The sequence below is a fragment of the Triticum aestivum genome, chromosome 1B (genome assembly GCF_018294505.1).
Source record: "Triticum aestivum cultivar Chinese Spring chromosome 1B, IWGSC CS RefSeq v2.1, whole genome shotgun sequence".
Taxonomy (NCBI): Eukaryota; Viridiplantae; Streptophyta; class Magnoliopsida; order Poales; family Poaceae; genus Triticum; species Triticum aestivum.
In genome coordinates, this window is record NC_057795.1 from 473,399,202 (window position 1) to 473,423,431 (window position 24,230).

General features: G+C 42.9%; 1 protein-coding gene across 1 annotated transcript; it reads right to left on the reverse strand.

Moving 5' to 3' along the window:
- Nucleotides 1-10,136: 10,136 nt before the first annotated feature.
- On the reverse strand, nt 10,137-21,970 carry LOC123132471 (squamosa promoter-binding-like protein 9). Its single transcript, XM_044552266.1, has 10 exons — nt 21,142-21,970; nt 19,243-19,415; nt 16,589-16,842; nt 16,374-16,448; nt 16,169-16,276; nt 14,886-15,003; nt 14,062-14,197; nt 13,174-13,348; nt 11,280-11,840; nt 10,137-10,646 (listed from the first exon to the last, which is right to left on the reverse strand). Exons 1-10 carry the CDS (start codon nt 21,792-21,794, stop codon nt 10,314-10,316), a joined length of 2,586 nt encoding a protein of 861 aa, XP_044408201.1. The 5' UTR covers nt 21,795-21,970; the 3' UTR covers nt 10,137-10,313.
- Nucleotides 21,971-24,230: the final 2,260 nt, after the last annotated feature.

Here is a 24,230-nt window from a genome sequence, read left to right on the forward strand (position 1 = left end):
GCATTGGAGGCCTGGAATGATACTTTCTCCTCCACTGATGACAGCTCTGCCCCACCTAAAGATGCTCTGCTCCTGTTTCCTATTACTGAACCAACTATGCATGCAGCTCAGGATGCATTGACCATTTCTGTCAGTTTACACAACCAGGGCATTCAGTTTGGCCTCTCTGCCAATGGCTCTGATCTGCTCAACCTTCTGCTGTCAGACCCAATTCCAAGGCAGCACTTAAACAACTTCATCTTCCACGCCCTGCACCCTGCTATGGCCACCATTGGACCGTGGCGCTATGGATACGGTATGCAATCTGCTAACTTGGAAGTCTCGGTGTTGGTTTCCTCTGGCGACAATGGCATTGTTTTCTCTCAGTTGCCTCCTTCTACAGCTTCCTCTGTAGTTATCGAAGAAATTTCTGAAACATCTCTGCCGCACACACAGTTTTTGCTGCCATCCTCCTGTCGCTGCTCAGATTGAATATGTTCCGCTACCTGCTTCTCTGCCTCTGGTTGAGACAGGCACCCTGTTGTCCCAGGACGACAGCTCCAGCCCCAGGGTCAACCACAATTTGTTTGCCACTGCTGCTATCAACTCCATTGCTGAGCCGGCTAGTCTTGCTGTCATTAATTCCATCAATGAACCTGCTGGCCTTGTTGTGACTCGTGGTCGTAGGGCCCGGGCACCTGCACCCATTTCCACTTTTGAAGTTCGTCGGAGCAATCACTCCAACAAATACAATGGTTTCAAGGTCAACCAGATGATTGATGCCCACACCACCACATCTAATGTTAAACCACGGCTAGTTCCTTCGATTGGCTCCTCCTCTCCTGCTCTGGACACGCCCTCTGAGGAAGCCCCCCCCCCCACTCCTGTTCATGTTCTTCAGGCAGTTGGTATCAACAGATGTGTTGTTCCTGCTGCTGAACTGACTAAAGAACTCCTCACTGCGGTGCGGGCTTCATCAACTGCTTCGAGCGCTCACTCGGGTACTTTGGTTACTGATGATTTTCCTGATGAGGCCGGCCCCTCAAGGGCCTAGTCTACTTGCTCCTCATGCCCCTTTTGCGTAGCTGGGAAGTGCTTTGTTGGAACATCTGTGGCATCAATTCAAATGATAAACAGCTTGCTCTTAATAACGCCATTAGATCTAGTGGTTGCTCGGTAGTTTGCATTCAAGAGACAAAGAAAACCTCTTTTGAGTTATCCTTTCTTAAATCATGTTGCCCTAAGCAGTTCGATCAATTTGCTTATGTTCCATCCCAAGGAGCTTCGGGGGGATTAATTACTATATCGAAAAGCTCTATGTTTACTGGTGATGTGACGTTCTCGTCTGATTTTGCTTTGGTCATTAAATTTACAAGCACTTTGTCCTCTCATACTTGGACGCTGGTTAATGTATATGGCCCCTGCTCGGGCGACACGTGTATTTCGTTTACCAACTGGCTTTATAATCTGGATATACCTAGCTCGCAAGATTGGCTCCTAGTTGGCGATTTCAATTACATTCGTGCGCCTGATAATCGAAACAAGCCGGGGGGGTGCCCGATTGACATGTGTACTTTTAATGACATTATCCGTAAACAGAGCTTTATTGAATTGCCTATCAAAGGCCAAGCATATACTGTTGGGAACGTAGTAATTTCAAAAAAATCTTACGCACACGCAAGATCATGGTGATGCATAGCAACGAGAGGGGAGAGTGTGTCCACGTACCCTCATAGACCGAAAACGGATGCGTTAGAACAACGCGGTTGATGTAGTCGTACGTCTTCACGGCCCGATCGATCAAGCACCGAAACTACGACACCTCCAAGTTCTAGCACACGTTCAGCTCAATGATGTCCCTCGAACTCCGATCCAGCCGAGTGTCGAGGGAGAGTTTCGTCAGCATGACGGCGTGGTGACTATATTGATGTTCTACAGTCGCAGGGCTTCTCGTAAGCACCGCTACAATATTATCAAGGAGGACTATGGTGGAGGGGGGCACCGCACACGGCTAAGAGATCAAGAGATCAATTGTTGTTGTGCCTAGAGGTGCCCCCCTGCCCCCGTATATAAAGGATCAAGGGGGAGGGGGTGGCTGGCCAGGTAGAGGCGCGCCATAAGGGAGTCCTACTCCCACCGGGAGTAGGATCCCCCCTTCCAAGTTGGAGTAGGAGAAAGGGAAGGGAGAAGGAGAAGGAAGGAAGGGGGCACCCCCCCCCCCCTTCCTAGTCCAATTCGGACTAGTCCATGGGGAGGGGTGCGGCCACCCTTTGGGGCCTTTCTCTCCTTTCCCGTATGGCCCATTAAGGCCCAATACGAATTCCTGTAACTCTCGGGTACTCCGAAAAATACCCGAATCACTCGGAACCTTTCCGAAGTGTGAATATAGTCGTCCAATATATCGATCTTTAAGTCTCGACCATTTCGAGACTCCTCATCATGTCTCCGGTCTTATCCGGGACTCCGAACTCCTTCGGTACATCAAAACACATAAACTCGTAATATAACTGTCATCGAAACCTTAAGCGTGCGGACCCTACGGGTTCGAGAACAATGTAGACATGACTGAAACACGTTTCTGGTCAATAACCAATAGCGGAACCTGGATGCTCATATTGGCTCCTACATATTCTACGAAGATATTTATCGGTCAAACCGCATAACAACATACGTTGTTCCCTTTGTCATCGGTATGTTACTTGCCCGAGATTTGATCGTCGGTATCTCAATACCTAGTTCAATCTCGTTACCGGCAAGTCTCTTTACTCGTTACGTAATGCATCATCCTGTAACTAACTCATTAGTCACATTGCTTGCAAGGCTTATAATGATGTGCATTACCGAGAGGGCCCAGAGATACCTCTCCGACAATCGGAGTGACAAATCCTAATCTCGAAATACGCCAACTCAACATGTACCTTCGAAGACACCTATAGAGCACCTTTATAATCACCCAGTTACATTGTGACGTTTCGTAGCACACAAAGTGTTCCTCCGGTAAACGGGAGTTGCATAATCTCATAGTCATAGGAACATGTATAAGTCATGAAGAAAGCAATAGCAACATACTAAACGATCAAGTGCTAAGCTAACGGAATGGGTCAAGTCAATCACATCATTATCATAATGATGTGATCCCGTTAATCAAATGACAACTCATGTCTATGGTTAGGAAACTTAACCATCTTTGATTAACGAGCTAGTCAAGTAGAGGCATACTAGTGACACTATGTTTGTCTATGTATTCACACATGTATTATGTTTCTGGTTAATACAATTCTAGCATGAATAATAAACATTTATCATGAAATAAGGAAATAAATAATAACTTTATTATTGCCTCTAGGGCATATTTCCTTCAGTCTCCCACTTGCACTAGAGTCAATAATCTAGTTCACATCACCATGTGATTTAACACCAATATTCACATCTGTATGTGATTGACACCCATAGTTCACATCGTCATGTGATCAACACCCAAAAGGGTTTACTAGAGTCAATAATCTAGTTCACATCGCTATGTGATTAACACCCAAAGAGTACTAAGGTATGATCATGTTTTGCTCGTGAGAGAAGTTTAGTCAACGGGTCTGTCACATTCAGAGCCGTATGTATTTTGCAAATATTCTATGTCTACAATGCTCTGCACGGAGCTACTCTAGCTAATTTCTCCCACTTTCAATATTTATCCAGATTAAGACTTAGAGTCATCTGGATCGGTGTAAAAGCTTGCACCGATGTAACTCTTTACGACGGGCTCTTTTATCATCTCCACAATCGAGAAATATTTCCTTAGTCCTCACTAAGGATATTCTTGACCACTGTCCAATGATCTACTCTTAGATCACTATTGTACTCCCTTGCCAAACCAGGGCAGAGTATACAATAGGTCTGGTCCATAGCATGGCATACTTTTATAGAACCTATGACTGATGCATAGGGAATGACTTTCATTCTCTTTCTATTTTCTGTCGTGGTCGGGATTTGAGTCTTACTCAATTTTATACCTTTGCAACACAGGCAAGAACTCTTTCTTTGACTGTTCTATTTTGAACTACTTCAAAATTTTGTCAAGGTATGTACTCATTGAAAATCTTATCAAGCGTCGTGATCTATCTCCATAGATCTTGATGCTCAATATGTAAGTAGCTTTACTAAGGTCTTTTTTTTAAAGAACTCCTTTCAAACACTTCTTTATGCTTTCCAGAAAAAGTCTACATCATTTCTGATCAACAATATGTCACGCACATATACTTATCAGAAAGGCTGTAGTGCTCCCACTCACTTTCTTGTAAATACAGGCTTCACTGCAAGTCCGTATAAAACTATATGCTTTGATCAACTTATCAAAGCGTATATTCCATCTCCGAGATGCTTGCACTAGTCCATAGATGGATCGTTGGAGCTTGCACAATTTGTTAGCACCTTTAGGATTGACAAAACCTTCTGGTTGCATCATATACAACTCTTGTTTAATAAATCCATTAAGGAATGCAGTTTTGACATCCATTTGCCAGATTTCATAAAATGTGGCAATTGCTAACATGATTCGGACAAATTTTAAGCATCGATACGAGTGAGAAAATCTCATTGTATTCAACACCTTGAACTTGTCGAAAACCTTTCGCAGCAAGTCGAGCTTTGTAGATAGTAACACTACTATCAGTGTCTGTCTTCCTCTTGGAAGATCCATTTATTTTCTATGGCTTGCCAATCATTGGGCAAGACAACCAAAGTCCACACTTTGTTCTCATACATGGATCCCATCTCAGATTTCATGGCCTCAAGCCATTTCGCGGAATCTGGGCTCATCGTCGCTTCCTCATAGTTCGTAGGTTCATCATGGTCTAGTAACATGACTTCCAGAACAGGATTACTGTACCATTCTGGTGCGGACCGTACTCTGGAAGACCTACGAGGTTCTGTAGTAACTTGTTCTGAAGTTTCATGATCATCATCATTAGCTTCCTCACTAATTGGTGTAGGAATCACTGGAACTGATTTCAGTGATGAACTATTTTCCAATTCAGGAGAAGGTACGGATCTGTGATAGAAGGTGTACCCAATAATTTCCTTTGGGTATTCTATGAAGATGCACTTCTCCGATTTGGGCTTGAGCTTATCAGGTTGAAAAACTTTTTCGCATAAGCATTGCAGCTCCAAACTTTAAGAAACGACAACTTTGGTTTCTCGCCAAACCACAGTTCATAAGGTGTCATCTCAACGGATTTTGATGGTGCCCTATTTAAAGTGAATGCAGCTGTCTCTAATGCATAACCCCAAAACGATTGTGGTAAATCGGTAAGATACATCACAGATCGCACCATATCCTATAAAGTGCGGTTAAGACGTTCGGACACATCATTACGCTGTGGTGTTCCATGTGGCGTAAGCTGTGAAACTTTTCCACATTGTTTTTAATGAAGGCCAAACTCATAACTCAAATATTCTCCTCTATGATCAGATTGTAGAAACTTTATTTTCTTGTTACGATAATTCTTCACTTCACTTCTGAATATTTTTTTGAACTTTTCAAATGTTTCAGATTTGTGCTTCATTAAGTAGATATACTCATATCTGCTCAAATCATCTTGTGAAGGTCAGAAAATAATGATACCCGCCACGAGCATCAACACTCATTGGACCGCATACATCGGTATGTATTATTTCCAATAAATTACTAGCTTGTTCCATTGTTCCGGAGAATGAAGTTTTAGTCATCTTTCCCAAAGGCACGGTTCGCAAGAATCAAATGATTCATAACCAAGTGATTCCAAAAATCCTTCTTTATGGAGTTTCTTCATGCGCTTTACACCGATATGACCCAAACGGCATATTAACAAAACACCACATCAAATATTTAGTTTGATCTCGGTTATGTACCCAACAATATTAAATGTTGTTAAACATGGCAAGAGGTGAAACATATGAAAACTACCTATCTAGGCAAGTTTAAATGAGGCCAGAAACAACAAACAACAATTCCGGAAAATCCTCATATGCAAATTATGGATTTGGTACTGTTCTGCCCTAAACACAATATTTATTGTTGTTAAACAGGAAAATAAAGTGGACCATGTTAATCTAGGCATTTTCCACCCCATTTACATATAAAGTTTATTAAAATCCGAGCTACGGTTATTTAGTTATGAATTAAATCATTTTAGCATGGCATTTAAGCAAATTAATGCAAACATCAATTTAAACATTTTAAACATGGATGAAAATGGCATATTATTAATCTACACAATTTTCTGAGCATTTTACATATATAAATTATTTTAATCCGATGCACAGATAATTAGTAATTATATGCATGAAGTTTAGGGTCCAATCTGTAAAAATGCAGTTTTCTGGGTAATAGGCAAAAATCACAGAACGGAAAAAAACGCATGCGGGCCGAATCTGGTGGGCGCAAGCTAACATGTGGTGCGCTGGGGCGAGGGATAGGCTGGAGGCTCACCATGGGCCAAGGCCCGGTCGGAGGAGAGGCCAAGGCAGCAGGCCGGCTTGGTGGGCTGAGGGCGCGGGGCCCGCAGGGGATGGAGGCCCGGTCATCCTCCTCCTCGTGCGCCTGCGAGAGCACGCAGGAGGGAGGCGGCCATGGCAGCGCGGGAGGCGGCATGCCGCGGCGGCAGGAAGGCCAGGAGGAGGCCGAGGGGCGGCGGGAACGGGCAGATCCGGCCGAGGGCAACCGGATCCGGTGGATCCCGGCCGGATCCGATGAAGGCGGCGTCGGCGGCGAGCTCCACGGGCGGCGGCGGCAACTGCACATAGAGAGAGGGAGATGAGGAGATGAGGAAGAGAGGAAGGAGAGGGAAGGAGGAGATGGGACGCGGGGCGCTGCCTGGACGGGGACTCGGCGACCTGGCGGCGGCGACGAGGCTCGCCGGCGACGGGGCTCCGGCGACCTGGCGGCGGGGCGGCGAGGAGCGGCAGCACGGGATCGAGCGGGAGGCTCGGGCGGCGCTCGGGCGCAGGGGCGGGGCAGCTCGGGCCCAGATCGGGGCCCGGGCGGGCCTGGCATAGGCCTGGCACGCGGGGAGGGCTGGCTGGGGCGCGGAGAGGCGACGTGTCGCCTTCCGGTTGGTCCGGGGCGCTGGCTGCGGTAGCGGAGGCCAGTGGGGGCGCGCCACTTGGCGGCGGTGGGCTTGGCCGGCGCGGAAAACGAGGCCGAGGTGGGAGGTTGGCTGCGGATGGAGGTAGGTGGAGGGTCTAGGGGACTAGGGTTGCCCAAAATGGACGTGGGGGTGTCCATTTATAGGTAGGAGGGGCTAGGTTAGGGGGGATTGGGGGCTTTCAAAGCCCTCCGATCGCGATTCGACGGATCCGATCGAGGGGGAGGTTAGACAGGCCTGGGAGAGGTTGGTGGGCTGTGTTTAGAGAGGCTTGGGCTGATAGGAGAGAGAGGAGAAATGCAGCCCGGCGGCAGTTTCGGAGACCGAAACGTCCGACGAATATACCGACTATATCGCGGTTATTTATTTAACGGTTGGGCTATCAAATGGACTCCGAATGCGACGAAACTTGGCTGGCGGCCTGTCTACACTATAATAAGACCGCACGACAAGTTGCAACCCATTCCGAGAACATTTTTATGCCACTTATAAAATAATATTTCGGAGGTGCCGCGGGCGCGTGCGAGTGTGGTCGGGCTCAGAACGGACAACGGAGAGAACCGCCGGAACCAGAACGGATGCAAGTTTTATGAAAACGATGCCGATGCAATGCGCATGATGCTATGAGATAAGATGCATAACAAGAACAACATGCGAACAACAGACAAAAACCCAACCATGGAAGAAAAATAAATCACATCTCTGGAAAAGGCAAGAGTCGGAGTTACGAATATGGAAAGTTGTATCCGGGGCGTTACACACGCAATCACCTAAAGATGGAATTTGAGATGAAGGATTTGGGTAAAACCAAATTTTGCTTAGGTATTCAACTTGAGCACCTTCTCTCAGGAATCATGGTACGCCAATCTGCTTATATCCAGAAAATATTGGAGAAATTCAATATTGACAAATCCTATCCATCTAAAACTCCCATGGTGGTTCGATCTCTAGACGTAGAGAAAGATCCGTTCAAACCAAGGGATGATGGAGAAGAGGTGTTGGGACCTGAAGTTCCATACCTTAGTGCCGTTGGAGCGCTTATGTATCTTGCAAATTGCACAAGACCTGATATTGCATTTGCAGTGAATCTACTTGCTAGACATAGCGCAGCTCCCACCAAACATCATTGGTCTGGAGTGAAGAATATCTTTCGATATCTCCAAGGCACAAAGGATCTTGGTCTATTTTTCCAGTTCCAGAAAAATCAGGACTCCAATATGATTGGATGTGCATATGCCGGTTATTTGTCTGATCCCCATAATGCCAGATCACAGACCGGCTTCATGTTCCTACATGGTGGCACTGCTATATCATGGAAGTTTTCAAAACAGACTCTGGTGGCAACATCTACCGATCATTCTGAAATAATTTCATTATTTGAAGCAACATGTGAATGTGTATGGCTTCGCAGAATGATAAACCACATACAACAGTCATGTGGAATGGGTTCGATAAAATCACCTACCATTATCTATGAAGATAATGCGGCCTGTGTTGCGCAGATGCAAACAGGATACATCAAGAGTAATATCACCAAGCATATTTCTCCTAAATGGTTTTTCCCCAATAATCTTCAGGAAAGAGGGGAAATAAGCATTCTGCAAGTCAAATCATGCCACAACCTTGCTGATTTATTTACAAGTCTTTACCAAATTCTACATTCCAGAAATGTGTTCATGGAATTGGTATGCGAAGACTTAGGGACTTGCAGGTGTCAGGGGGGAGTCTCTTCTTGAGATACCCTTATTTTAATGACATCACATTATGCTATCTTTCTTTGTGAGTATATATTTCAAGATCTCATCAAAGATTTTATGAAGAACTTTTGGAGGAAAATCCTTCTAAGATGATAGAGCATCCCCGATAATCGTGAAGATGGTTCTACATGGTCAAGTGTAGATTAAGGGGAGTGTTAGAATTAATTACAATTTGTAATTAGGGGAAAATCTCCCCTTGCCCAAACCATCATGCGGTTTGTCCCGCGCAGACGCCCACTCGCTCCTGTCCTCTGGAACCGACGCCTCTTCTCGGTCGCGTCTCTCCAGATGATATAAGTAGCGCCTGTAACCATCAATCAATACAGAGATTTCACTTTCGATCTCAAACAGTTTCAGACCCAAGCTGCAATCCTGGACGGGTGAAATCTGAAATCATTTTCATTGCCTTCATGTAGAGAACTAGCAAAAGCATCATGCGCATGTCTTTTCGTGGCGAATTTTTGCAGAAAACTAAAATACTTGTTGATGTTCATCCACACAAAAAATCAGATTCTTATTTTTAAAATTTATTGTTCATGCTAGTGCGTGTCCAACCGCTTGGACTCAATCGCGTTGGACCAAGGCGCTTTTTCTCTATTCCATCCAAACAACTATTCATATAGTTCTCCTGTGTTTGCAAACCCATGTTTTGCACTATTCCCGTGTTTCTCAATTCTACTCCTTCCGTTCGGAATTACTTGTCTCGAAAATGGATGTATCTAGTTTTAGATACATCCATTTTCGAGACAAGTAATTCCGAACGGAGGGAGTACAATCTAAAGAAGACCTATGTAAGTTTGAACTAAAAACAATCTTCGCAAAAAAAAAGAACTTAAAAGACAAAGCTAGAACTTAACATACTCCCTCCATTCCAATGAATAAGGCACGCACACATCCCCAAATTCAATTTTGACCATAAAATGTACCAATACTACATATTTTTGTGACTTGAAAATTATACTATTGAAAAGTTCTTTTGTTCAATGGTATAATATTTATCACATATAACCAACATTTGATAGGTCTAAATTGTCATCAAAGCTGAATTTTGGGATGTGCCTTCATTAGAATGGAGGGAGTAATATGAAACAGAGAGGTACTCTTCAGATCATATTCACGCCCCAAATCAGATGAATCTTCTTACTCGGGATTTGGGAAAATGTTCAAGTTGGATTCCTTCAAGCTTCCCACTTGTCACGAACAAAAAGAAAATTGACCCAACCTTTTTATTTCCATTGAAGCTATCCTATCAAACCCTCTGATACACCAGGTGGTTCAGAACTTCATGCATATATGCCCATAGTTTCTGTCAAAAAGATGCAAGTTTGCATTGTCCACTGGAAAAGGTATTTTATCCTTGATACACACAATCTATGAGTCAACACAACGGTATACACATGGCACAGGGGAAAACAACAACAAGTCAAGAAAGTCAACGAGTCAAGAAAGCTAATCTAATCTAACATCCACTATGATGCCATGGTGGGCAGTCGCTAAACAAGTACCTCTTTACTGGAGCTGCAAGCACCCCTACTCTACCTGGGTGGAACAAGGCAACACAGGCCGTGAAACACAATATAGCAGCCACTGCCACAGTCGCGACGAGTCGCGTTCTCATCATACCACTTGGAAAAGGAGCAACCAAGGCGGGATTAAGCCATCTAGCATTCATCTCAGGAGCGCGGCACTGCCTGTGTGACACAGCTTCATTAGTCACAAGCGGTACACTTTCTTCCGCTTCACACTCGGCATTGGTTGAGGGCAAACAGAAATCATCACTGGCAGCAACATTCTGCAAAAAGATTACAACATCGTTGTAATTCAGTTAACCATATGCAAAATGACTGAATGATGATGCCACTCCAAAAGGTTACAGGTAAGCGTGATACTGATGCTCCTAAGCTGTTTACATTTTCATAAAGACAAACATCCTCTGCCATGACAACCCTAGGACCAACTCAATGTTGACACATAATTTGTAAAGCTAATTCTGCATGAGAACAGAATGGTTCCAGATTTAAGTGCTTTCAAACTAAAAATGATTATCTTCTTAAACAATCAACATAGACAGATGGAAGCTAAAATAACCAAAATAGGACTATATATAGATGTTTATCTAAGAACCGTGGTCAGTATCATGATTTCCCCTGATTTTCTGTACTACTGACCATGAATTGCATACTTGTAGCGCGCAATGGTAATGAGCTGATGATTACTTTTTCAGAAGAAAAGAAGAAATTCTCAATAAAACACACAACTGAAAATTCAAAATAATGTTATCTATTGAACTTGCTCTGCTTATCAAAAACTTGCAACTGATTTGATGTAAAAAAAAGCATAAACATGCAGAGATTCTTGCATTAGCAGAGTTCGAGAAGAATATTTAGCGTGGAATTAATAGGGCTTGCACCACAATAGCACTTACTTCTTTACCAAGTGGCACAGAAGTGCCCAAGCTTGGCTGGTCTGAAACGCTATCACCACACCACCTTGTTTGAAGCTGTGTTTCTTCATTGTGTTTAGCTCTCTGATCAACAATGGTTCGAGCATGTCTTACATATCCAAGAAATGCTGTGACATGATCTTCCAACCGCCCACTTTCCAGGTTAGAAAGAATCTCAGAGCCTATGATGTTGTCCGATGACTTCACAATCATTTCAAGAACATTGATAAAATTGTTTTGTATCAAGAACTCCAACAAACATATCCATCTCTTAATATTTGTTTTACTCAGTAAATTTTTAAATTCATCTGGAGAAGGCTTCTTTATTAACCACCCAATCTCTATCAGGAATCCTGACATTGCAGTTTGTTGAAGCTTCCAATGCTCGCAACGATCAGAAGTAATACCAGGGAACTCTCCATTTGTACTCTTGTACTTGGAAGAACCACAAAGAACATCTTGTATCCTCTCTAGTTCAAAACACAACTGTTTGCTACCGAAAAGGATAGGGACAAAATTTGATAGCCCAAACACATTTTCCACCTGTAGAAGGAAGAAAAACTGTAAATATAGAACTGCAATCGACGATCATCATATATAACTACAGAAAGTGTCGAAGAATGACAACATAAGCTGAACTATCATGCAGTTAGAATAAATGGTAATTGCTATTCTTGCAACACTGAACCATTTTGGAACCCCTTAAATATTACAAATATGGCATAAATAATGGGTTTTTTGTCGTCTTTTGCTATGTTATTTCAAGGTGTAAATTTTGGCTCTTCTTTTAAGGCAGCGTTTCAGCTCCTGTGAAGCATATGCTCCTAAATGAACAGTAAAATTGTTTAAAATGCTATAAAAATTCAAACAACACTGATTTTATTTACAATATACCTGCCCATGTCTTTTATCTGCTTGCAAAGTTTCATGGACATATTTTGTGCCCTGGACAAAAAAACAAAAACTGGTGCTCTACGAAAGCGAAAATTGTTTTTTTCGCACAGGCCACAAAACTCATCTTTTTTCCATGAAAATTAATATGCACACATAGGACACAGCAGGACATGTATATACTTTTTCAGATTTGTTTGACATTAAGGGCATCATCATTTGTTTCACCCCAGGAGCATATGCTCTTGGGTGCTGATGTGAATATCCGGTTTTATACACCTATACTTTTAGCGCCAGTAACAATAGTAGCTCACTAGCCAGTTTTGTTATGCCAAACAAGAATACATTATCTTTGCTGAAATTGTTCCAAATACAAATGCCGTATGGATGCTGTGTATCTTTATCACAGGAGAAATTAAGCATGAACCATAAATCCCCACTATGCACTTGCTTCCTATAGTTTTCAATCGTCAAGTACTTTGTGATGCAAGTCTGTTTTGCCCGTGTTTTCTGCAAAGGGCACATATGATCTTACTATTGTACAGAAACTTGCAATTATTGTCCAGCTTCTATGACATTAGTTTTCACTTCTTGAAGTGCACAAACCAAAGTTGGTGAATATGAACCAAAGTGCCCCAAAGCCCTGTGTGCGATGTAGAGCAGCTAATGTCTCTTTGAGTATTGATGCCTTATTTGAGGAATCAGTTCAACATCACACTGTTTGGAAGGGATGGCTTAAGCTTAACCCTAAGCAGGGTTTTCTATTAATTGGTACAACTGTCAGGCTGGTCATGGCTAAGAATTTAAAAGTATAGCGTAAGTTCGTACACACTAATAACTATCTACACAGGACTGACAAATCATAACCGAACTAATGTCAAACACATGCATCCTAGATGGATGCCACTAGAAGAAATGTAGTTAATATGCACCAGACTCTAAAGTACGGAGGAATTCGATTGGTTTTGTAGCAAACTTCACTTACTTCCACAAAACCAGGTCCATGAGTATCCGGCTTTGTTTGAGTGATGTTTATCCGGAAAACTTCGTGGTGAGAATCAAATGTAGGAGCACCATTTTTCACGCAACCAAAGATTTCACGAGACGTTAGACGGCAACAATCATGCTTCAAGTACTCTCCATCAAACGATAGAAGTGATCTGCCATGAGAAACATAAATTGAATGGTGATTCAAGCACCCATAGAGCATTGTGAACCCCACGCAAATTCATAAGTGTTCATCTATGAAGCTTATAAGGAACTGTCTCATGTGGATTCACTTCATGCACAAATTTAATGTTGGAACCAGGAAAACTAAATCCACAAATGAGCACTTAAGATGCATAAAGTACAATGATAGAAGGGCATCGATCATAAACCAGAGTGTTCTCCCGATGATCAACAATTATCAAAAGAGATAAATGACAATTTTTTTACTTGGACGCTAAAGCTATTTCATGCAGAAATTGTGCGTGCCGAGACAGTTTGTGCCTGAAACTAACAAAACAAAACAAAAATGCATACTGAAGCCACATTGCACTTACATTCACTTAGTTATTCCTCCAAGTGACAGGAATAGGCTAAAATCCAGGAATGGTTCATTTAATAACTTCACCAACTAAACAAGATCACTTAATAAAAATATAAAACACGAGGTTATGGGGAAACAGTGCATATTTACTTTAGTAGAAGCTAAGATCAAACTTTACCGCGGAGACTCTGGAAAGCCCACATCACAAATTTGTGACAATAGACAGTAAGGTTAGAAAATAATGCATACAGCAGAAGTTTCAAACAAGAAATGTTGTAGCGCATATACATTGTAGAAAAACAGCCAGCAGAAATCACCACAACGTCCAAGGGCATATTATACCTGAATTTAGGCTGATCAAGAGAACTTCCACAAAGGAGTAGTTCAATAGGCTTTCCTGCTTCAAACCATGTTGGATGAACACAATGGATCCTGGGGGCTTGTACCTCTAATCTGGTACTCATCAATGTTGCTCCATCTTTAGTACAGATATTAAAAATCCTCAGTTAATAATCAGATACTTTTGTCATGAAAAGTTTAAAACAAAAGATGCAATAATATATAAGTTTAAATGGCAATAGTTCCCGCATTAACTGGGAAATGCTCAAATCTTTGAACAGTTCATGATTATAGATTAAAACTGCGCACGTAAGCGGAATGGGAGTATGTGACAAGGATCCTTGCATCAAACAATTGAAAACAAAGGGGTTATCTTCTCATGAGAAAATTCTTCTGGACAGATACATAATTCAAAGGCTCTACAGCATATAGTAGACTAGTAGCACATGCAAATAGTGCTACTCCCACCGTTCCTGAACACATGTCATTCCAAAGTCAAATTTTGTTCCTGGATACATGTTATTTTAATATTTCAAGATAACCTTACATCAATTTTCCATTGCATATCCATCTTTGGCTATTTCCAATCATTTATTAATATGGATTAGAGTAACACACATCTTTCATATGTGATAAGTTGTCCAATAAAGGGGGTCATGCAATCTTTTTCTGCATACATCTTTGTTGCAGAGTAAATTCCTAAAACAGTATGCATTCAGCAAAGGAGGGACTACATAGTTGTGTACGAACAATATAGTTCAAGAATGATATACAAATATTACTATACTTGAAATATGTCATGGAATTGGAAAGTACATGGCACACACCTTTCAATACTTGAAATATTGTGTTATTGACATGAACAAAAAAGGCCCCTTTACCCAATAGAAGACTGCTCGGAGCATTTACCAAGTTTCTGACAAGATTTGCTGTATCTTCTGATAACTGCCAAGAGAAATGCAGATATGAATTGAGGGCACTCAATGATATGTTGAAGAAAGCTAAAAAGGTTATGATATAATTTCACGGCAAATCCAACAATTTCCTTTTGAAGTGGACTCCCATAAGTGGTAAAAATTGACTTGCACAAGCCATAGAGACATCAATTCTGGACTGGTGGTAGTACTACAGTTATCAGTTCGCATAAGTTACACAGTACAAAATGATATTTTAAAACCCAGGCTGTGTTTGATAGCGAAGTACTCCCTCTGTAAAGAAATATAAGAGCGTTTAGATCACTACTTTAGTGATCTAAACGCTCTTATATTTCTTTTCGCAAAAAAAAACGCTCTTATATTTCTTTACGGAGGGAGTATTTTTTAAGTATTTGAGGAATACTATAATTTTTCTAATTACTACAGTTTTAATTACTGTGACCTGTTTGGCTACAAATAAAAGCTATAGTGTTAATACTAGAGTATTCTCAAAATCAGAGTATTTTCTCTGTAATACAAAGAACCTCTCTTTTTTTTAAAAGAAGCAGGCGAGTAAACAACTCGCCTCGCCATTGGCCATAACTCACATGTAGTTATCCCTTTTTGAATCTGCTTCCATGCGGCCGTGCCGTTACCCCTCTTTCTGGTCGATCCGCTCAGCTCCGCTCGTGGAGGGATTGACGACTCGTTCGACGCAGCTAGCCTAGGCCCAGCTCTCCATGGCTCGATCCCAAGGGAGCATCCTTATTGGTAATATACAAGCCTTGTGCTTGGGCGTTCAGTCTATGCATAGCCATTTAGTTAGTTTATGCTTGGCCGTTCTTCATGGATGTGTACGGTAAATAAGCGTGGCCCACATGCAATGTCTAGCTAGCTTAAAATGTCCGTGTTTGCAACAGCTAACGGCTAGCCATAATTTTTACATCGCTGCTCACAGCTCTAGCCAGACAAGTCCTATGTATTATCGATACTCCAAAATACTTCAATATGTAAAAACCGTGGTATCTCATATCATCATGCTAAAATACTGTAGTTTTCCAATACTCTGTTTTTTACAACACTTTGCTGCCAAACAACAGCCTAAGTCTTGATAGTTTGTCTTTATTGGATGTGTGCAAAAGTCTTCATTCAGTTTGAAGTAATTGATGATTTTGTTTTAGCATAAACATCCATACCTTGTCCCACATATGTTGTGGCATTGCAATAAATACAGTTAAAATTGTACAACCAGGACGAATGTAGCCCTCCAATTCAACAGGCATGCTAGACAACCACTCAAATATCTGCATATTTCAAATGTACCACTGACTTAGAACAATTTCTTTGACATGAAAATATCATCCAGTGTTAGAAACTTAAAGGCCATAGCCAGTTACATACTTGGTTACGTAGACGCCGAGGAAACTCTGCGGGATTCCAGTCGTACAACTTGAACGAAATGCGTCCTGTGGGGCACTAGAATGGTGATACAACATTATCACGACAATTACAGAGGGAGAGAGGGAGGGAGGGGGAAAGTTTCACCAAACTAAAAATAATAATGCATAATGATCACATTAAGGTAAACGAACAAATTTGTATGGGAAAAAACTCACTGAGGATGAATAAGCACTCCTGCTATCATGCACCGGAGAAGTCGTAAGTTTAGCATTTTCCTGTTTTGCACCAAGGCAGGCTTCAGCAGAAGCTGCAAAAGTCACTATGCTTTTACTTCGGTCATTTTGCAAGCTGAGTTGTGTACAAGTTGGAGAACTAAGGGCATCTTCAGATCCCACCGGTGTTTCTCTGTCTAAAACTTTGTTGCTAAGAACAGTCTCAAGCATGTCACAGCTAGCGCCATCTATATTCTCTGTATATCAAAAGATATTAACAAAGATGTTCCAGATTAGACAGCACATATTTACAGAGTACACAAAAAGGAACATTAGAAGAAAGGGAGCTAGACATTAACAGATGCATTTTAAAAGTACCCACCAAACAAGCATATAAAGATAATGCTCATACTGGAGCTCAATTTGGGTCAAACTTAGAATTCCAACAAATATGTAGATGCTCTAAACAAATGGCTAGAGGGTGTTTAACTTGTTTTATTTCACTTCGAAGTGTTCTTGTTTTATTGCTACAAACTAAACCTTGTCTACGTTGAAGTGAGGCTATTGATTTGTTGAGAAACGACTTCAAATTTATGAAATGGTTTATTTATTTATGCTGATATGAGGGTAAACACCACCAGAAAATGATGTCATGGTGAGGGAGGAGACTTAGGTAGAAGAACTGAAGAAGGGCTGCTTGATGGTAATATGAAGTGCCTGTCTCATTATAGATGGGTCTCCCCCTAAAGTATCTCATCTCAATACCTAAGTAATATAACTATTCTCAGATTCGCTAACAATAGGATAATAGGATACATATCCACACTTAGTTGAAGCTGATTAAGGCCAGCTGCCGACACTTTCTTCATGCTGCCGGCTGCCACCTAGGTTAGGCCTAACCCTCCGCTCCTCCTAGATAAGCAGCTCATTCTCGGGTGCAAAATGATAGCTAGGTCTCAAGTTAAGACTGTACAAGTAGAATTCCTCTGGTTTACCGAGTTTGCTGAGCTTGCTGCAATGTTCTTAGTTCCTATGGACTTGATGCCATGTTGACAAAATTCAATGCAGCATGATAAAGGTTTGAACCAGTATTTGTTCATCCTTAGCTGAAATCCCTGCTACCCCCCACATTCATGGGATGCAGAGATTCTGACTAGATGAGTAAGCTGATGTTTCAAAGACCATTGCCTCCATGTGTGGGTGTGGTAACAGTGCCAAGCTATTGCCTAATTTTGAGCTTGTTACTGAGGGCCAGGCCAAGGCCCACTGCGGAGGGCTTGGCTTGAGCACTAAATGAAGGACCATCTGGCCTGGTTTTGGACTGAGCCACTGAGGCACAAGCACATCTGGAGGTTTGAGTTTGGAGGAAGTTGTGTGCATGGGAAACGACTAGACACGCAGTATCCCATGGTGGATCACCACGATTGCTGGAAGCCTGGAACATGAGTAGCCACCGCCTTTTGATGAGCAGATACCGCTGCTGCTGGTTACAGGCTCAGTGCTGCAGTTCTATCTGATGACGTTGAATAGGAAATAGCTGTCGAATACGGTGCTATGGTTGGTGCAGCCAGCACAGAAGCAATGGCTCAAGTCCATGTATTTTCTCCACATGCAAGCTGTCCCCACTGTTGCTCTTGTCTGTAACGCCACGCTGTTGGCACCGAACTGATACCATCTTGACTAGCGCACTGAGGAGGAAGGGCTCAGGAAAAGGACTGGATCTGGACTGCAATGAAGAACCTAGAGAGAGACTAGATTATTTCCTTCATGTTCCTTCACATTGCATAACGATAATATAACATATGGCTGGCAGCTTCCTTGTATAGAAACCCATCACTCGCTTCCTAGCAATAGGATTATCCTTATTTGGTTGGCTAGGTCCAGTTGTACCCCTTAGCCCACATCCCTAATATGCACCCGAGGAAGTGTTGAATGTAATCCATCCACGTCTGCATATCAAGACTGCAAACTCCGCATAAGCGCTTAAAGGTAAGGTGTCCCTTTAAGTTAGATAACAACTAAATTCTTGCTTTTTGTTGGTTGTGGTGTTATGAATTTGTTTGAAGTGGTAAAAGATGTTGGCCTTGAGTTTCTGGTGGTGAAACTTTGTGAAGAACCCAGTTTCCTGCCTATAAGATGCTCTTGTCGCAAAAGTTCACAAAAATTGCGATGTTTCCTTGTTCTCGTCTTCTGCTAGAAGGTTTCAAGTTGCACAAAGAATAATGATGTTCACATCCGTGGAAGGAACTGATTTACTCAGATGCCAATTGCAACAATAAAGGAATGTAACCTATGAATAACATGTATCCAAAACAAATACAGAGCCACAATGGATTTAGTAATAAACTTTTCCCTGGTATTACATAATTCTGGTCAACAGTCATATCTAAAGGAAAACCCCGCACCTTCTACTTGAAATATAAAATTTTCTACCAGAGCAAATAGATAAAATAAGTTTGGGAAACTTGATTGTTCTTTGTAGGTTATCTAAGAGACAACTTACGCTTTATGCACATAAATAATCGCTTTAGCATGTTATGGAAAGCTTGTAACAGAGCAACTACAACAAGATTTAAAGTTAATATGGTAAGATGGCTAAATATGCAAAAGAAATGGATTTTGCCTGACAAAGCTGGAAAAGTTATTTTTGGTCCTACCTTCTCTTATTTCACCGCTGCCGCTACCATCAGCTGACAAATCCAATTGTTCATCTATCTCTTTCTCCAATGTGCCTTTTGAATCAGGTTTCCTTCGTCTTCTTTTGTTGTGCCTCTCCAGCTTTCTTCTACAACTCCTTTTGTCTTCATCAAAATCTAATAATATATGGAATCTGCAACAGAAGTATGTTCAGAGAGAGAGAGAGAGAGAGAGAGGGAGAGAGAGAAAGAAAGAAAGACAGATTATAGCACACCAAAGTAAACTATTACTACAAATCAGCAAGAACAGCATAAACAGCCAGCACAATTGTTAGACTGGACATAAGAATAATCAATAATAGATTGTCCGGAAAAGTAATCATCTTAAGTATTAAAGACTAATATTTTTTAAACAGTTGCTAAAAATAAAACTCGAAAGGGGTGTGCAAACATAAGCAAGGACGTACGCATTTGCACTATTTGTACGCATTTGCACTATTTTGATAAAAGTGGCCAACAATATCATGCTAAAACCACATACAGTACTCATAAAATAAGCTGTATTACAATTATAACTAAATGTTATTTGCTTGCAAAGTTTAATGTCATTTTACAAAAATGAAGAGATTCACAACCATGTGTGCCTACCAGTGAACCCCGGGAAAGTTCTCGACCATTTATAACATACTAACTCCAGAACCACCTCCTGGTGGAGTTGTGGGCGTATGACTCCACCCACCAGTGCTTAAATCCTAGCACCCGCATTTTCGCTCACGCCGATATGCTTTAGTGGGAACTTCATGGGATAGCGGATGTATTCCTGGCCTCCACTAATTCTAGGCATGTGCTTGGAAACGCACACACATGTGGCGTGCGCATGCGTGTGTGCATGGTGTAAGTGTGTGTTTGTGTGTCTACCATGTCATAGGAAAAAAAATATGTTACCCCCTCTGATTCATCAATTACTAGAAATATCACATCGGATCGGAGGGAGTATTAACTCTACTTGAAAATAGAATTCATCAATTCACTAGAAATATCACATGAGTCCCGACAAATCCTAGATAAGTTTCGCCAAAAAAAATATGTTACTCCCTCTGATTCATCAATTACTAGAACTATCACATTGGATCGGAGGGAGTATTAACTCTACTTGAAAATAGAATTCATCAATTCACTAGAAATATCACATGAGTCCCGACAAATCCTAGATAAGTTTCGCCAAAAAAAATATGTTACTCCCTCTGATTCATCAATTACTAGAAATATCACATCGGATCAGAGGGAGTATTAACTCTACTTGAAAATAGAATTCATCAATTCACTAGAAATATCACAGGAGTCCCGACAAATCCTAGATAAGTTTCGCCACGATGACGGAACCCTGGGTCCAAACAAAAAATCTATAAGTGGCATATCTGAAACAGTGGCATTGCTTTCAAATGAACCTGCATTTCAATGCAGGGGGCTCATACGTCAAATATTGCATATCACCGCACTAATACAGCCTACTAGAAGGGGAAAATTCCTCTAGCATGGTAGGCTGATCGGTTTTCACACAATTACTCCATTACACCTACAAAATTGTGCTGCAAAATGTTTTGTTGAGATAAATTTAAGGCAAATAAAATACAATTACTGTACAAATCTTGAAGAACCTTCCAACAAATCAACCGTGACAGCATGCCTGAGGAACTCTACTCCAAAAATAAAAAATGCAGAGTTTGTACCGGTCCTTAACATACAATGACAGCTTGAATGAAGGAAATTGGAAATAACGATCCAACATCCAGTCTTATCGAAGAACTATAACTTAGTGAGGCAATCATTTCACGTATTTAATTTAGTATCCTATACTTATCACAATGGAACTTGTACACACTTATATTCAGCAACTAACAAGGGGCAAATGTGGCTTACTTGCCGCACTGCTGGCAGTAGCGCTTCTGGGCGCCGTCGATCATGACGGCAGAAGCGTGCGCGCAACGCAGACACACCCGGTGCCGCTTGTGGTACCCTTTCAGCTCCCGTATATCCGCCTCACAACCCGGCACTTGGCACCTCATTTCTGCTGCTCCCCCACGGCCAGCCACTCCACTGCCACCACCAGCACCACCAATTTTGACTACAGCCCCGCTGCTACCCCGGCTGCCAGCCCTGGGCTTCTTCCTCGGGCCGGCAAGCACCTCCGCGGCAACCTCCTCGACCTCCGCGGCGGCCGCCATCTCATCCAACTCGGGGCACGCGCAGGGCACAATCCCCGCGAGGTAGTTCGGGCACACCAGCCGCGGGTCGCGTTTTCTGACGCCGCGTCTGCTTCCCCCGGCCTCAACAGGCGGAGACGGTGGCGGTGGCGGTGGCGCCGGCTCCGCCTCCACTGGCTGCGGCGGAGGCGGGGCGGGGAGCAGGGCCCCCTCGGTGGTGGGATCGCCCTCGATCCCGAGGGGGTCATCCCACGGGAGGAGCAGGGAATCGTCTTCCGGGATGGTGAAGTCGAGGAGGTTGTCCCAGTCCCAGACGGGCTCCCCCGCATCGGCCGCCGCGCCGCCCCCGCCGGAGTCGGAGGCGTCCATTTCCTGGAAAACCTCGCCCACGAGCGCCAAGCCCTAACCCGATAAACAACGCGCGGGCGCCACCCGATCGGCCCCCGCGACGCGGGGTATCGTTCGGGGTTCCGCGGAGGCGTCGAACGTGGGGAGGGGGGGAGGGGGAGGCGGCCTGCGAGGCGACGAGGGCGAGCGAATTGGTCGTCTCGTCGCGGGAGGAGGGAGTAAAAGCTAATGGTTGGTGAGCGGCGTAGGACGGCCGGGGCCAGGCGCGCTACTGCTGGCGCGTGGGCCCTCGCGTTCGGCGTGCGGTTGGTGACGGCGTGACGCCGTGACGGAGACCGAGCGCAGTGCGGGGTTTGGCGAGGGGGCGAATCTTGAAGCCACAGCGACGCCGGCGTGGGTCCAACCGTGTCAGCGACCGGGTGTTCGACACGCACGCGCCGACGCGCTGACCCCCGTCCTGTTGCTGCCGTCGCGACGTCGTATACAGACAGCGACCGCCGTAGCGGGAGGCGAGCGCCAGCCATCGGATCGGTATCTGGGCGGTGGAGATCGGATTGTGACGCGGGCGGACGGGAGGGGATGGGCCGATATGGTCTCATCGTGTCGACACGGTCCGCCTTTTTTTTTTCTTGAAACTGGTCCGCCTTTTGTTGGATGGACGCGGCTAGGCCTTCCGTTTGGAGTGTGTGTTTTCTTCCGATAGTTGACATTGGGGCTTTCGGTTATAGTGTTGACCACATTCACGGACAACACACATGGTTCAGCATTTTTCTAGTCCGAGCGCTGACAATTAGTGCGCACGAGGGAAATGGTAGCGTGCTAGGGCACTCCCCGGCACACGTGTCAAATACTACCTCTGTCTGGTTTATTGCCCCTTTCATATTTTGTGTCAAAATTTGACCATAGATTTAACTAATAAAATACTAATGCATGTCATCAAAAATTATATCATTTGATTTGTATTTGAACATAGTTTTTAATGATGTTATTTTTGGTATGTATAACTTATATTTTACTCTATTAGTTAAAATCATGGTCAAAGTATGACACCAAATATGAGGGGACTAATAAATCAGACGGAGGTAGTACGTATTAAGTAATGCTCAAAAAATGTAAAATATTAAGTGGTGATATATCACTAAATAATGTTGATGGGTCCACTAAAGAAATGTTGGTGGCTTGAACAAGAGAGGGTGCCATCTTCAGTTAGTTAAATGAAATCTCTGCGTGCCTAAGGAAAAATATCTTTCTTCATAATATCTGGTATCATTTTCTTAGTCATACATTGTTTGATTAATTTTTCAATGTCAAATAATTTTGGAGGCATATGTGAGTTAACTGATAGAGATATCTTTAAGAGATAATTTGTAGTAGAAACATGTTTCATGTTCATCTCTAGACGTTGTATGGAGATAAGAGATCTATCAGTTAACCCACAGATGCCTCCATGTCATCTTCGACGTTGATCCTAGTGAAATGCATAAAACTACCACAATCATGTCTTTTTTATGGCACACAAATTGTGTGGGTTGTTGTAGTGTCTTAGGGTCTTATTGGCTTTGAGGCTACTGGACTTTTTCTTGAACATGAGTGGGATTTTGTAGGCTACTGAACTTAATCGATCCCTTGGCAACAGGTTTTGCTTATTCCGTTCACCACGCATCGACCCCATTCACTTGCAAACCTACTTTGGTGGTACCACCGTTTTCGATTCCCTAACCTCTGTTCGCTCGACCATTTTCGCTGGCATCTTGCATTCATGCCTTTGTGTGACCGACGCTTGCCTTAACTTTATAGAAGGCAGAGAGTAAGATACAAGAACGATGGACAGCTCTCACCACAACCCGGTGAGTAGCAAATCCAACATTGCTACTCCTGTAGGAGTTGTTAGATTCCCTGAAGAGGAAGGGCCATGTAGTACAGAAGCAAGAGTATTTCCCCAATTAAGAACCAATAGGAGTCAACAAGCTAACAAGATAAGCGGCACATTGATACGTCTCCAATGTATCTATAACTTTTTATTGTTCTATGTTATTATAGTATCAATGTTGGATGTTTTATATGCACTTACAAGCAATTATATATCATTTTTGGGGACTAAGCTATTAACTTAGTGCCTAGTGCCAGTTGCTATTTTTTTTGCCTGTTTTTGGTTTTTAGAATATCAGTATCAAACGAGGCCCAAATGCCACAAAACTTTTAGAAGTTTTTTTCTAGACATAAGAGACCCTGGAAGCTTCGGGAGGGGACGAGAATATGAAGCAGTGGCCCACGAGGCACCAGGACGCGCCCATGGGGATAGGGCGCGCCCTGGTGGCTTGTGGAGCCCACGTGGCTCCATTTGACCTAACTCTGCCTCTATAAATTATCTAAAATCGTGAAACGAACAGAGCAGTCCATGAAATACTTTTTTCGCCACCGCAAGTTCCTGTTCTTGATAGATCCTGTCTGGAGGCC